General features: G+C 34.2%; 2 protein-coding genes across 4 annotated transcripts; both read left to right on the top strand.

The window, feature by feature from the left end:
* Positions 1–731: 731 nt before the first annotated feature.
* LOC120082943 (protein RTF1 homolog) lies at positions 732–5,580 on the top strand. 2 transcript variants are annotated; one of them, XM_039038389.1, is made up of 2 exons: positions 732–1,199; positions 3,143–5,580. In XM_039038389.1, exon 2 carries the CDS (start codon positions 3,192–3,194, stop codon positions 5,172–5,174), a length of 1,983 nt encoding a protein of 660 aa, XP_038894317.1. In that variant the 5' UTR covers positions 732–1,199; positions 3,143–3,191; the 3' UTR covers positions 5,175–5,580. The 2 variants fall into 2 exon arrangements, with proteins under 2 accessions (XP_038894317.1, XP_038894309.1); XM_039038381.1 differs by having other exon boundaries at positions 3,138–5,580.
* A 1,568-nt stretch (positions 5,581–7,148) lies between these two features.
* On the top strand, positions 7,149–13,449 carry LOC120081911 (protein AE7-like 1). Of its 2 annotated transcripts, none has more exons than XM_039037102.1 (6): positions 7,149–7,411; positions 7,711–7,816; positions 8,010–8,109; positions 9,502–9,547; positions 10,582–10,716; positions 13,278–13,449. In XM_039037102.1, the coding sequence occupies exons 1-5, from the start codon at positions 7,300–7,302 to the stop codon at positions 10,680–10,682; spliced, it is 465 nt and encodes a 154-aa protein (XP_038893030.1). In that variant the 5' UTR covers positions 7,149–7,299; the 3' UTR covers positions 10,683–10,716; positions 13,278–13,449. The 2 variants fall into 2 exon arrangements, with proteins under 2 accessions (XP_038893030.1, XP_038893023.1); XM_039037095.1 differs by lacking the exon at positions 13,278–13,449 and adding an exon at positions 11,462–11,747 and having other exon boundaries at positions 7,151–7,411.
* The last annotated feature ends 2,334 nt before the right edge of the window (positions 13,450–15,783 follow it).

Genomic DNA, 15,783 nt, shown 5'->3' with positions numbered 1-15,783 from the left:
AAAGAACTTCAGTCTTCAAGCGTGGTTAGAATGCTTGTATCTTCAAAGGACCTTCAGTCTTCAAGCGTGGTTAGAATGCTTGTATCTTCAAAGGACTTCGGTCCTCAGAATGTCTGTATCTCCAAAGGACTTCAGTCTTCAAGCGTAGCCAGTTTCAGGAGTCAAGGAGTCTTTTGATTGTAGAGAATTCCCTCTAAGCTCTCTAGAGTGTAGAATTGTTGACCCTTGCAAATGAGGGGAGCTTCTCTATTTATAGAGCTCCTTGATGGGCTTCATGGAATAGGGCCTAACCTTGATTGGTCCATGGACCTAACTTTGGGCATAATTTAATTGGACTTGGGTCTGGCCTTTAGGCCCCATTAACTAGACTTAGGCCTATTTTGGCGTTTTAGGCCTACATTAAGCCCATATTTGGGCTGGGTCGACGCCCAAATTATAATGTCAAATTGGTCGAAATTAATTTTACTCAATCGACGTCTGAAATTTCTCCTCCAACCGTTTACAAACAAAAATAATCGTCATAAAAATAGATTATTTATATATAAGAAAACTACACTAATACTGAACTCAATTCATCACCAACCAACCCCTCTATATTAATATGTATTGATCTTATAATTTTTAGCATACTAATATAGATTGATCTCGTAGTTTGTAACATACTTGAACTTCAATTGAAGTATGCTTGTGTGTTTATTTATAAATAAAAAGAAAACTTTTAACCATGTGCGATCCACTAAAAAGCCGTAGGTTCTACAATTTCTACTTGACCATCATACCATCGAGCTCTTTTCCTTCTTCTCTTTCCCATTTGACGCAGCCACACAGCATCTCCACAGCTCGATTCAAAACCTACGCCGGCACAACCTCCTCGCCACAGTCGAACCCTGGAAAGTCCACACTCTTTCTTCTCGAACTCCACCCCTATCTCCGTCACCGGGATCAATTTCCTTTTCTTCTGTCGGGTTCTTTTTTCTTTCTTCAATTCCCCATTCGGAAATAGGGTTAAAATCGGAATGAGCTTAAATTCGATCAACAATCCTGCAGAATCTGACCTATTTTCGGGTATTTTTGTTTGAGACAATACGGATTTCGAATCAGATTTTTCACTTGTAGCTCCGCATTCGTTATCGCTTCCTCGCCCGATCAAGCTCTCTCTCTAGGGCTTTCAACGGTGTAAGGCCAAGTGCTCTTTCAAGGTAATTCCGCATCTCCAATATTTGGATTTCTGGATTTTTCTGTCATCAGTTCCCAGTATTTTACGGTTTAATTGCCTGTCTTTATGGTTTGATTGAACTTTCCTTCGGTCGCTCATGGCTATCGCCTTCGATGCCGGTCCGTCAATTTCTGTCTTAAGGTGTTATTGTTTTCCTTTTAGGATTTTTTTCTCGGGTCGACTCCTGATTACAGTCGCGGCAGTTTTATAGCTCTCAATATTGAATATTTTTATATTTAATTTCTGGGTTTAATTTGCGACATGCCTTAAGTTTCGTTTGATTTGTACGAACATGGCTTTCGATCTGCTGTACTGTGCTGTAATTTAAAAAGTGTTGATAACTTTCTTGTTTGGTACTATGTTTTTTTTTTTTGCTATACTTTGTGCGAATATGGGTTCTGCCGATGTTTTCATCATTGTCATTGATGAAGTTTTGAGACTTGTAATGGCTGCCATTTTGATTGTGTTAGGAGACATTAATATATAAATCTTAAAGGAGGCAAAAATTCGCTTTCAAAGTGATAATTTTACAGGTCTCTTAACATATTTTATAAACACCTGAACTGGGTTTTTTAAACTTATTGTCTATTTAGCTATGATATGGTGCAGATGTACATCTTCATAATAGTTCCTACTGGCTTAATTCTCTTTTGACCAATTGGAGGAATTTTTTGCAAGTCCTTTGGTTGGCCTCTTTTTGGAATTTCATGCATCGATGAAATTTATTTCTTATTAAAAAGAAACACTTGAACTGGGTCCCCAACCTGACTCAACCTAAGGCCAGGAAATTTTTTGGGGCCTGGGGGTAATTTGGAGGTTTTATAACCCTTGCTGCCAGTTTTATGAGATAAGCTCATATTTGCTATTACTCGTTTTTCCCCCCTTTAATTTTATCTTAAGTTCGGACGCCCACTGCTATCATGTGGCTTTCGGCTTTCTATTGTTATGATCAACTAGGAAAAATTAGACATGAAGGGAGTAATTAAGATTGATCTGCTCAGGATACAGGGATTAGTGACGTTTCAATTTTTGGGCGAACGCCATGCTCGTATGAGAATATTTTTAAACCGTCAAGGGATAGGGGGAATGAAGCTAAGGCAATGAAACCATTTTACCTGCTGTGGTTATATCAGTGAGAGGTTTGGGGCCCAGTAGTGGATCGCGCTGCTGTCTTTTTACCTCTTTTGGATTATGATGACTGAAGTTGCAATGGTGGCTGCCTAGGAGTTATGACAAATTATAATATCATGTTCATCCCTGAGGATGAGGCGATACTTGGATCATTGGGTACGTGTAATGTTGGCCATCTAAGGTAGTCGTATGAGTTAGTTTAAGTAATATGAAGTTATGGAGTAGCTATTGTAGTCAGTAGAGTGCAAACTACGGGTAAGAGTGAGGAGTTTGTTATGTTAGCCTTGGGTAGGAGGTTATATATACAAATATGGTAAGGTCGCTAGAAATTTGGGAGATTTTGAGATTAATTTGTGGCAGAGAGATAGCCTCCTAAATTTTAAGTACCTATGTTCTGACTCAGCCCAACCATTCTGCTGTCCTAATTGTTTGACTATTGATTAGAGACTATTTGTTGATTTTTGACTTGAGTAACCTTGAGGAGGGGAAGTATTTCTCATAACTACGGACGAAATCCTACTGCCAATCTTAACTGGCTGTGCAGTTTCCAGTTGTAAATTGTAGTTTCTCAGTTTTATTATCTTTATTTTACCTTTTTCTGGTGATGTATATTGTATGTATTTCATTTGAATGAAGATATGGATGGATGCCTTACTTTTCCTTCGAACATCTTGATTCATTTTCTGATTTTCAAGGTGCTGACTATGGTTTTTGAGTTCTAAAGAAAATACTACAGATTTTGAACCTTATCAACATCAAGGCTTTATGAATGGTTTTACTATTTTTTCAGGACAGGAGGGCAAGTCAAAGAAGTCACAGATTTTGGTGTTCGAGGCTGCAAAACATGGCAGATTTAGAAAATTTACTTCTTGAAGCTGCTGGAAGAACTAATGCAGCAGGGAGAAATAGACACTCTCATCCACCATCGCGAAGACAGCGTGAAGGTTCATATTCTGATGCTGGAAGTGACTCTAGGGATGATGATTCAGATGACGATCGCGGTTATGCGAGCAGGAAGCCCTCTGGATCTCAGGTTCCTCTGAAGAAGAGGTTAGATCCTACTGAAAGGGATGATGATGTGGGAAGTCAAGAAGAAGGGGAAGACGAAGATGTTGGTTCAGAACGTGAGGGTGATAGCAGTGATGAATCTGATGTTGGGGATGATCTTTACAAAGATGATGATGACAGGCGCAAGCTTGCTGGTATGTCTGAACTTCAAAGGGAGATGATCCTGTCAGACAGAGCATCTAAGAAGAACGATAAGCATTTATATGAAAGCCTGAGAGCTAAAATGGATAAAGGGAAGACTGCCCCATCTCGGAAAGATACTCCACCTCTCCCATCATCTCGTATTAGATCGTCGGCCAGATCGGCTGATAGAGCAGCTGCAAAAGATGATGCCTTAAATGAATTGCGGGCAAAAAGGTTGAAGCAGCAGGACCCAGAGGCTCATCGCAAATTGAGAGATGCATCTAGGGGAAATGCAAATAATCGAAGGTTCTCACCAACAAAACGGAAGCCTTCCACTGCTCCTAGTTTGAGCAGCTCTAGCCAAAGTGAAAGTGAAAGTAGGTTTCAAAGTGAAGATGAAGGGTCTACAGGAGATGGTGGAATGATTGACAGTGATGATGAAAGATCCATGCCTGGTTCAGATGGACCAACATTTGAAGACATAAAGGAAATTACTATTCGTAGATCAAAGCTTGCAAAATGGTTGATGGAGCCATTCTTTGAGGAGTTGATAGTTGGATGCTTTGTGAGGGTTGGAATTGGGAGATCAAGATCTGGGCCTATCTATAGGCTCTGCTTGGTGCGCAATGTTGACGCAACAGAACCTGATCGTCAGTATAAACTAGAGAACAAAATCACACACAAATATCTTAATGTTATTTGGGGAAATGAAAGTTCTGCTGCCAGGTGGCAGATGGCTATGGTTTCAGACTCTGCTCCACTTGAGGATGAATATAAACAGTGGGTTAAGGAGGTAGAGCAAACTGGCGGTCGGATGCTGAGCAAGCAGGATATATTGGACAAGAAGGAAGCTATACAGAAAGTCAATAACTTTGTCTACTCTGCAGCCACAGTGAAGCAGATGTTGCAGGATAAAAAATCTGCCTCGGCAAGGCCGTTAAATATTGCAGCTGAGAAGGACCGGTTGAGGAGAGAGATGGACGTAGCACTAAGCAAGAACGATGAAGCTGAGGTGGAGAGGATAAAGGCAAGACTACAGCAATTAGACGCATCCAGGAAGTTGCAAATGAAAGATGCGAAGGCCATTAGGTTAGCTGAGATGAACAGGAAGAATAGGGTGGAGAACTTCAAAAATGCATCAGAACTAAGACCTATGAAAGATTTGAAAGCTGGGGAGGCTGGTTATGATCCCTTCTCAAGGAGATGGACCAGGTCGAGGAATTATTATGTTTCCAATGCTGGTGAAGCCAATGAGGCTGCTGAAGCAGCTGGCAACAGTGATAATGTAACCCCTGCATTGGAGAGTACTCGAACGGGATCTGGTGGTACTTCAGATGCTGGAATGGCAGCTACTGCAGCAGCTTTGGAAGCTGCTGCTGGTGCTGGAAAGTTGGTCGATACTAATGCCCCTGTAGATGGAGGGACGGAATCAAACTCGCTGCACAACTTCGAGCTGCCTATATCATTGGCTATGCTTCAGAAATTTGGTGGTGCTCTGGGAGCGCAGGCCGGGTTCTTAGCAAGGAAACAAAGGATAGAAGCCACGGTTGGACGTCAAGTTCCCGAGAATGATGGTAGGCGGCATGCACTGACACTTACTGTTAGCGACTACAAGAGAAGAAGAGGGCTTCTTTGAAATTCGATAATCTGTTCGTCTTTCGAGGATTTGGCATATGAATGTATTCAGTTGGGAAGGTAACTGCTAAACGCTTTCTTAATTTTAGCTTTAGCAATATGCTGCCTGATTATGGGAAATATTGAGCCTTGAAGAGGAAACTGTTTACTCCTGATTAATTTTGCCTGTTGGTTCGGATTTCCTTTTATGTCTACGAAATCAGTACATGTTTAAAGATTTCCAAGTGAAGATTATATCCAATCATTGTCGTGGTAAACACTGCTCTACTACTTCTTTAGGGTTATCTTAATACACGATTTTAAGAATAGTTTTATCTTAAATTTACCCTTAGAGCTCAGATCTTGTGTATGTAGCAATTATAATTGTAAATGTTGACTTATTTTGTAGCTATTTTTCATCTAATTTTTGATAACTTAGTTTGTTGTTTGTTTGTTTTTGTTTGAAAAATCGTTTCTACGAAAAAGAAAATTCAATAATGCCAGGTGTAAGAAAGCTATTTGTTCTGATAAGAAGTAATGCTGAGTATTTTTCGTTAACTCATGTATTAATACAAGTACTTCTCAAGTATATTATAGGTGGTTTTTGTAATAATTTTTAAGAAACAAATTTCATTGAAGAGAGGTATATGTATTAGTTTGGTACATCTAACTAATACATGCAATATTTGTTGAAGAGAGGTATATTGACGAGTTATTTGCTGCAAATTCAAGTTTCGATTTTTTAAAATTGAAATCATCTAAAATTAAATAGATATCCAATATATACTAAAATTTGACTTATACATATTAGCATTGTTTTTTGGGGTCTTTTTAAATATAAAAAAATTTAAAATATTTACACTTTTCGCTATAAAATGTGAATGTTTTTTAATATTTTTTATTTATAAAATTTTTCCGTTATTTTTCTCTTTTTTAAACATAAAAAAACACAAGAATTCTATTTACTATCTAATTTAATGTTTTTTAAAAAATAAAAAACGGTTGAAATTATTCTTAAGATCATGTATTAAATTTTTATTTATATTTTCACAAAATTTTTAAATGATAAACTGTCGAAAATATTTATAAATAATAATAAAATATCATAGTCTATGTAATATATTGTGATAGATCACTATTTATGTCATCATGATATAGATATTTTGACTTATTTTTTTATATTTGAAAATAATCCTATATCAACATTTTACGTATTTAAAAAACAAAATGCTTATTTATAAATAAAAAAAAATTATTTGAATTTGAATTTTTAGAAAATATCCATAGATAAGACATTTTAAATCATGTCTGAAATCTTTAATTATTTAAAAAGAAAATAAATAATAATAAAACAATGTTTATTTAAACTAAAAGTTAACTATCTGAACAAGAAGTGATGACAATTGACAAATAAATTTAAAATTTAAAATTTCAGTTTCCCTTCACTCATGTTTAATTCTATGTTAAAATGTTCAAATTACCACTAATAATTAAATCAATTTAAATACTAAATAAATGAGAAACAAATGAGTGCATAAATTCAAACCGTTTTTGAGTGATCCATAACTATTTTCATCTGATTTTATTAAAAAATTATATAATAAAATCACTTTTGTACTTAATTAGATTGATCGGAGAAAAAAGTATTTTTTTTAAAAAAAACTTAATTTTATTTAAATATTTTTTACAAAAACTTATTAAAACAAGTTATTTTAAGTTATTACCAAATACTTAAATTTCTTTTGGAATGATTTATTTTTAATTAAATAATGTATTCCAAATATACTATAAATCAACCTAAATCTTTTCGAATGAGTCGAGAAAAATGAAATATAACCAGAAAATGAAAAAAATCGTGTAAGGAGAACAGGAATTAAAGACAAAGATGGGGAAAAATGGAGTGACGGAGTCACGGGCATACGGTCAGCAGGAAGCAATAGGGCGGCGATATTAAAACCTTTTCTGAACAGTCCATTAATCTGACCGAGATTCCAACAAATCACCATACGTGCTTCTCTCTTACTGGACTGTCACGCGCTATTTTCAGCGGTGACGGATGTGCTTAAAGTTTAAACTAGTTTAGACTCACTAGCCTGTAATAAACTTCACCGAGTCAAAGACGGAACAACAAAGAAAGAAGAAGAAGGATGACGCTGGGGCTCATCAATGCGAACCCGGTGGTTCACGCCAAGAAGGAGCGGATCGCTCGCTCAGAGGATTTCCACGGTGACGACGCCGTTGATCCTCTCGAAATCTATGATATCCTTTTCTCAATTGATCTTGTTTTGATTCAATTTTGACTTCTCCTTTCATTTTCTTTTGAACTTCGGTTGATTTTCTTGCTCAATTCTGATTAGGAAGTTAGTTAGGTTCCGTTTTGTCTGTATGTTTTGGGCGATTCTTTTGTTTTTTTTAGAATGTTCTGCCGCTTTCTTTACGACCGAACGGGTAATTTTTTTTGGATGATTTTGTGGAAATTGAGTTTTCTCGGAACTTTTGGAATCTGATATTTGATTGTTAATTTGCAAATTTCTTGTCCTTGACTCTAATTTTGACACATTTCGTGAGGGATATTAGAGATCCGGAACATCCGTATTCGTTGGAGCAGCTTAGTGTTCTCTCGGAAGAATCGATCACCGTCGATGAGAAGCTAGGGCGTATACTGTAAGCACAACTGAAACAACTCCATTACTTCTCTGCCTTTTTGATAGTGAGAGACAATTTGAGATTGTTGATTTATAATGATATTGCTTTAACAAACACATTTCCAAAGATTCCTAGTGTAGCTTATGTTTGATTGAAATGCCTTCAGCTTCGAAATCCTAAATTGTTTGCTGAATTAGTGTTTATCTCACAGGATAACTTTCACTCCGACTATTCAGCATTGTAGTATGGCGACCGTGATTGGTCTCTGTCTGAGAGTGAAACTTAAACATTTCTTTCCCCCACATTACAAGGTCAATTCACATTCCTTTCTTTATTAATAGACTTCAAACTTTGGGGTTCTGTTTGTTCAATTTCAGTTCTTCACTTTACTTGATGCAAATGCAATCACCAGATACTGATGGAATTTGTGGCTTCTAAATTAATGTACAGTATTTTCACGATTATATCAAACAGGTGCCAAAACTTTGAAATTTTTGTCTATCAAATTTTCAGATTTTATTAAATCTAACGTCTTGTATAGGTCCTTACTCATTTTAAAATTTAGAAACCTATTGAACATAAAATTGTAAAGTTTAGTGACATAATAAATATAAAATATAAATTTTATATCTAATAGCTTCATAAGCTTTTAAAAGTTATTAAATATTTAAAAAACTTATAAATGCAAGCCTAAAAGTTTAGGGACTAAATCTTTAATCTAGCATTAAAACGAAGTTGGATGAAGTTATTAGGTTTTGAAGGAAACCATCATATGATAATAGTGCCTTTGGGTTCCATTTCACGTCCAAGAACTGTTTGGGTGTAATTTATAGGTAATGTTTTTTGGGTTTATTTGATAAACTTGATGGTTATCAGGTAATCATCTAACAAAACTAAGGAGAGCTTATTATTCAAGAGAAGTTGTTCTTGAAACCATATAAAGAACAGAATTTAAAATAAAATTAAAAAAAAAAAAAAAGAAACTGTCCACCTATGCTTTAGATTTTTTTTTTTTTAAAAAAAAATTTATTAATAGTTTCGGAAACAATTTAAATTTAAACAAAATAATTGAGCAAACAATTCCCAGAAATCCTATTTTGAAATTTAAATTTATTTATTTAATTTTTAATTTTGGAACTTATTTGGAAAGAGGTCTCTTGGCCTTGCTTTTCATTGAAGTTAAACCTAAAATAATTAACAATTTTTTTTTATTAGTAAACAACTTAGACAATATAAAAAAACGAAAAACAAAAAAGGTTTTTATTCTTTTATTTTAAATTTAACACCTCAAATTAACATTTTTAAAGGGGAAAAAACCCTTCTTTATTATTATTATTATTATTTTTAATAAAACACATATTTACATGCACATTAAAAAGAAACAATAGTTTCTGCAGAGAACTAGAATTTGTAGGACTTGTGAGCTTTGTTGTAATAACAAGAGACAAATGAAACATTGATGTATCTACTCAATTAGAATGAATTCCTGTAAAGGACTCTTGTTAAATGTTCATTTAATTTCATGGCTGAATAGCTTATATATTGAAAATTAATTTATTGTATTTGCACCCACACATGCATTCCCCATCTTAATCTCGTGGTCTTCAAAGAGCCTTAGATGATGTGATGATATTCATATAACCATGAAATCAATTTGAACAATTTGAGTGTAGCTCGAGTTTTGCTTATCATGGATTGTGCAGGTTGACATCAAAGTGTCCCCAGGATCCCACGCAAATGAAGACTCAGGTGAGAATAAAACATTCTAAGGTGTTATTAGATCAAGATATCCCTTGGAGAAAAGTTCGTGATATTAGAGATTGAACTTGTTAGAAGTCTTAAATATTTTATAATTATTACTTCTATTTCAGGGTATTAATCGGTTCTGTTTTTGGTCCAACTGGTTGAATTAATCGGTTCTGTTTTAAGAAAGCTATAATATATAATTTTTATTTTTATTTAAAATTTATGGCCCCTTTTGATAACCATTTAGGCCATTTTTGGCTTTTGATTTTTGAAAATCAAGTTTTTTTTTTGTTTTTTTGTTTTTTTTCATTTCTGAAAATCATTTGCATCTTTATCAAGTACAATGGTTAAATTGTTAGTCAAAGTCCAAAAACAAAAACAAATTTTTAAAAGCTATTTTTTTAGTTTTCAAATTTTAGCTTGGTATTTTAAATCATTGCTAAAAAGTAGATAACTAAATAAGAAATTTGGAGGTAGAAATAATGTCTATAGGTTTAATTTTCAAAAACAAAAACAAAAAATCAAATGGTTAACAAAGAGAGCCTTAGTTTTTTTTTTTTTGGTGTTTTTCTAAAAGATTAGCTTATAAACAATTCTTCTATAGCCACAAGTTTCTATATTTTGTTATCCTGTTGCTTTTAAAAATCAAATGAAAATTTGAAAAATAAAAAGAATTAGTTTTAAAAAAGGGGCCTTTTTAAATATAAAAAATATTTAAAAATATTTACACTTTATAGCAAAAATTCCAAAAGTATAAAGCACTTTTGGAAGTTTTTGCTATAAAGTGTTAATATTTTTGGGATTTTTCTATTTATAAAAATTTTCCTTTAAAAAATCATGTTATTGTTTTTGAATTTAACCACAAGTTGAAGTGTTTCTTTAATAAATGTGAAAATTATAGGTTAGAAAACTAAAATTGAAATAGTTAGGAAATGGGTCTAAATAATTTTATGTGACTCATATAATTAGAATTATCATAAATAATTGTATCACTTGGTTCACCTTTTTTCTTTTTTCATTTTGGTGGGAAAGAACAGTTAATAAGCAGCTAAATGACAAGGAAAGAGTTGCAGCTGCTATGGAAAATCCAAATCTGCGTCAGCTTGTAGATGAATGCCTGTATTCCAGTGAGCTCTGAACAAATCGATTATCATCAAAGGGGCAAAACCAAGGTAGTTTGTCAACCTAATGAAATATAGGTTAAATGGTATGAAATACTCATGAACTTTACGTGGTTTCAATTATGTCCTCCGATTTTGAAAATTTTTATTTTTAAATTTCAAATTTGTTAATAAATTACCCTTGCATTTTGAAATTGTTTTAAAAAAAGATCTTTTTCCCATTAAAATAAATGATGAAAATTGATGTAGCAGTTGAGGTTGTAGATCATCCACATCCACAACTATATAACAATTATATTGAAGATTTGAATTTTTTTAGTACAATAAAGATAGGGAGTTTCAAACACCATCGACCTCATGGTCACTAACACATCTGTATGTTAGTTTAGCTACGCTTAATTTGACAGATTGAGATCGTTGTTACATTAGTCTCATCTCTAAAAGTATCATCTGAATTATTTACATTATTAATTTTTACACAATGGTCACATCAATTTATGTGAATGATATTGTGAATGATATTGTAAATGATGTTAAGTTTGTTGTAGGCCCGTGGTGTTAATTTCTATCTTTTTAATGTAAAAGCTCTCAAAAGGTTATTTATTTTGAAGAAAATTCGAAGTTTAAAGGTAAAAATGAAAAATTTTAAAGTTTAAAGAAATAATTGAAATCTGCATTTGATAGTTGTTTAACCTAGTATATACATATGATTATTTACTTGCTTTTATTTTTCTTTTCCTTTTTGGTTCTCATTCTCTGGCAATGAACTCTTCATTGGCTGCAAAAAAAAATGAAGTTCAACGCACTATTGAGTACTTCAATTTTGGTCCAAACAAATCATCTTCACAACAAATGGAGAGAGGGACGAGTTTAAATACTTGCCCATTTATTTGCTATTTCTCCTGTGAATGTGAATGAAGCTATCTAAGTTGCTAATATAATCGTAATTCAATTATGATTATATACTTCTTTTGAAGATTGAATGTTCAGATTTCTATGTTTCACCTTTGTTGTACTAAATATATATATAATATAAGGAAGTCTCTAGTTTAAAAAATACAGAGAAGATTGTTTTACCAACTTATCTCTTGATGAGAATTTTATATTTATAGGTTGACTTTGTATAATGTAAGTGTGTATATTTATTACAAGCTATGTGTTTTCTAGTTTGATGAACTATGAATTAGGGATGGCAACAAAATCGGGGTGGAATGGGGATGCATTCCCCATCCTTGTCTCCGTGGAGATTTTTAATCCCGTCTTCACTCCATTTTCCGTTTTGGGGGTCGGGGTCGGGATCGGGAAATCCTAAGGGGAAAAATCTTTGTCTTTTTATTTTATTATTTAAAATTAACTAAATTTAGTATTTACGTCGAAATTGTATATTGTAGATAAAGGAAATTAGTATTATTGTTACTTATATTTGTTTAAATTAATAATTAAAAAATATAATAAAACTTTTATTAAAATAAAAATGAAATTTATTATATCAAAAAAATTAAAGTTAGAAAAAAATAACTAAAACTAAATAGTTTAATACTTTTCTACTACTATTTTAGTAGTTTTTATTTATTTAATATATATATATATATATATGATAGATAGATAGATTAGATAAAAACTAACAATTAAAGGAACTTGGGGCGGGAGTTGGGTGTGGGGTCAAGGACAGGGTGGGGATCTCCTCCCCATCCCCACCTCGTTCACAATCAGGGATCCAAGTTAAATATCTAGTTTGACCCTGTACCTAGTCAAGTCGGGGATTCCTCGTCCCAATTGGGTTGGGGATCCACAGAAAATTTTGTCATACTTACCATGAATGGCGAGTTGAGGACTTATTAAGAGGATGGTATTTTAAAATTGAAATAGAAAATAAAAGGAAAATTTTCACAAAATGATCTAAAAATCAAAACTTTCCAACCAATGATCTATTACTTAAAAACTTTTCGACCTTTTGCCTATGCAAAATTTTAAAATTACTCCCAATATTAAAAAGTCTTGAGATCAAAGCTTTCTATCTTCTTCCTTTAACCATTTCTCAAGCATTCATTCAATATGTATTCAATGCAACACCAACATTCCACCAAAACATCTATTACCAACTAATATTCTACCAATAGAATTGAATAACATTGGTATGAACGTAATGGAAGGTCACTCTTAGTATTCATTTTCTGTCGAACTCCCCACGAAAATTTTCCATTGTTCTCTCGGAGTGTTCTCTTAGAGTTTCAGTCCAACATCCTCGTCGATCGCTTTCATTGTTAGATTCATGAACGGAGAGAATGTAAGTGATATTATTCTAAAATATTTCTTGTCCCAGGTCACTTTCATAATAAGTGTCGTTTAACATTAGATGAATGATCATATAGTAATATATACACAATTGTTCATTACAATATAAACGATCGTGTAGTAAGTTATAGACGATCGTGTAGTAATTTATAAACAATCATGTAGTACTGTATAACGATCGTTCAGAAATTTATATACGATCGCATATACAATACTAAGAAAACACTTATAATTAGTTGGGCGATCACTTATCAACTACTAGGCGATTTCTTAAACTTTTATGGGACATTGCTTAAGATTTTCTTACCCCATTGCAGATCAATGATGCTTCTTCAGTCCGGAAGAAATTATGTTGGAGTCATACGAAAGATCTGAAAGTTAGAAATGATATAACAGTAAGTGAATTAGTGAGTATTATGCACCAAAGACTGAATATCGATCTGAATATGTTTGATATACACATCAAATGTTATTACAATTTATTGGTCTCATCTCTTCCAATTGACATAATCGATGATGACGACCTTAGCATTTTTTTAGAAGGCAGCGATGCATCTCGGATGCTATTATTTGTATCAGTTACATCTTGCGAAAGTCATGGAGTACACACAGACAATATGTACCAACATTGCAATCCAACCGATCAATCCAGTTCAACCAGTCAAAACTTTGGGTTTGCAACCATTCCAACATGTAATATTCACACCATGTCTTTACTGGATGATCATATTGAGCCATGTAACTTAGGGGATGATCGAAGTGAAACTTGGTTTGTTCACGATAGTGAACCTAGATGTACTTCACCGTTCGATACTGAACATGGATATGGACAATCTTCAGGACCACAAACTTCTCCAATACCTTACATTCATGTTCCAATCCCACTTGCTCCCGACCCATTGGTTGTGATGCCTTTGGTTCGAATGCATTCTATCGTTCCAACCCCAGACCATCAGAGGGCTCAACGCATGATGACCTCATCACAATACCTCATGACTGTCTAAATGATGAGGATACAAAGGTCGGTCAAACTTTCTTTTCGAAATATGATTTGTCAGTTAAATTATCGATGCTTGCAATAAAAAAGAACTTTGACTACCGTGTAAAAAAGTCAACAAAGAGCTTGCTAACTATCCGATGTTTGGTGGAGGAATGCAAGTAGAGGGTCCGTGCAAAAAAATGAAAGAAAGTGATTTCTTCAATGTGAAGAAATATCCAAGCGAACATACGTTCTCTTAAAATGAGAATGGGTAATCATCGACAAGCAAAAAGTTGGATTATTGAACACTTAATCAAGTCCAAATATGAACAAGTTGGCCGAGCTTACCGCTCGATGGATATAATTGAAGACGTCCGATGAGATTATGGAGTAAACATAAGTTATGAGCGAGTTTATAGCACTGGAGAATATGGACTGGTGTTTGCATGAGGGTCGCCAGAAGGATCATATGCTATTATTAAGGCATATGGCGAGACACTTAAGCTTGCAAATCCAAGTACGATCTTTGAGGTTAAAGTAGAGGACAGACAATACTTTAAGTACGTCTTCATGGCACTTGGTCAGTGTATCAGAGGCTTTTTGAATTGCATCCATCCAAAATGGGATCGATTTTCACGAGAAATACAAAGGTGTGTTGTTAATAGCAACGTGTATTGATGACAATAATAAAATATATCCTATTGCCTTCAGTATTGTAGATGGTGAGAACGATGCATCATGAACTTGATTCATGATTCATTTGAAGGCTTCGATAGGACACTCTGAATTTAGTAATTATATCAAATCGTCACATCTCAATTGCAAAGGTCGTCTCAAGTATATTTCCTGATGCATTTTATGCCCTATGTATATACCATATTCGAAACAATTTGATTGACAAATTCAAGAATAAGGACATAATCCCACACTTCCACCTAGCGGTAAGAGCTTATAGAATGTCTCAGTTTCAGATGTCTTGAGCTACGCTCTATCAATATCCTGGTGTGACGACCTATCTTGAGGAGGATGGGTTACAACGGTGGTAAGGGTTTATTAAGTTCATTGTAGGTATGACAAAATGACAACAAACATAGTAGAATGCCTCAATGGAGTGTTGAAAGATGCACGAGAACTACCAATCACAAAGCCATTAGAACATATTTACAAGTGGCTACAAGGTTGGTTCTATATCTGACGTACACATATAATGACATGTACAAACATTGTAACTGATTATGCAATGAGTATTTTTAAGGAATTGGAATTGATGCATATCGTGTTTCCCTAGTGGCATGCATATAATTAATGTGGACAATGGATAATGGGGTTAAATGGAAGACGTACTTAAAGTATTGTCTATCCTCTACTTTAACCTCAAAGATCGTACTTGGATTTGCAAGCTTAAGTGCCTCGCCATATGCCCTAACAATAGCATATGATCCTTCTGGCAACCCTCATGCGAACACCAGTCCATATTCTCTAGCGTGATAAGCTCGCCTATAACTTATGTTTACTCCATAATCTCATTGGACGTCTTCAATTATTTCCTTCGAGCGGTAATCATATGATCCTTCCGGCGACCCTCATGCGAACACCAGTCCATATTCTCTAGCGCGATAAGCCCACCCATAACTTATGTTTACTCCACAATCTCATCGGACGTCTTCAATTATATCCTACGGCGGTGTATTGATCACCCGAGTTCGTATCGATTCACGGTGATTGATTCGAGCTTCACGATACGAAAATTTCACATATTTGTTGAAACTACACTTCATTCAACTATGTATTTACATATTGTCTTTCCCAGGATGCTTTGATGGAGCAAGAGGGAATTGTTTCTA

Source organism: Benincasa hispida, chromosome 1 (assembly GCF_009727055.1).
Source record: "Benincasa hispida cultivar B227 chromosome 1, ASM972705v1, whole genome shotgun sequence".
NCBI lineage: Eukaryota > Viridiplantae > Streptophyta > Magnoliopsida > Cucurbitales > Cucurbitaceae > Benincasa > Benincasa hispida.
This window is presented reverse-complemented; position numbering and strand designations above follow the sequence as displayed.

Bases quoted from the DNA above. Each gene is read 5' to 3' on its own strand.
- LOC120082943 (XM_039038389.1), top strand. From the start codon at position 3,192: ATGGCAGATTTAGAAAATTTACTTCTTGAAGCTGCTGGAAGAACTAAT.
- LOC120081911 (XM_039037102.1), top strand. From the start codon at position 7,300: ATGACGCTGGGGCTCATCAATGCGAACCCGGTGGTTCACGCCAAGAAG. The intron at 8,110-9,501 runs GTCAATTCACAT...TGGATTGTGCAG, and splicing joins TCTTTCCCCCACATTACAAG to GTTGACATCAAAGTGTCCCC. The intron at 9,548-10,581 runs GTGAGAATAAAA...GGGAAAGAACAG, and splicing joins CCACGCAAATGAAGACTCAG to TTAATAAGCAGCTAAATGAC.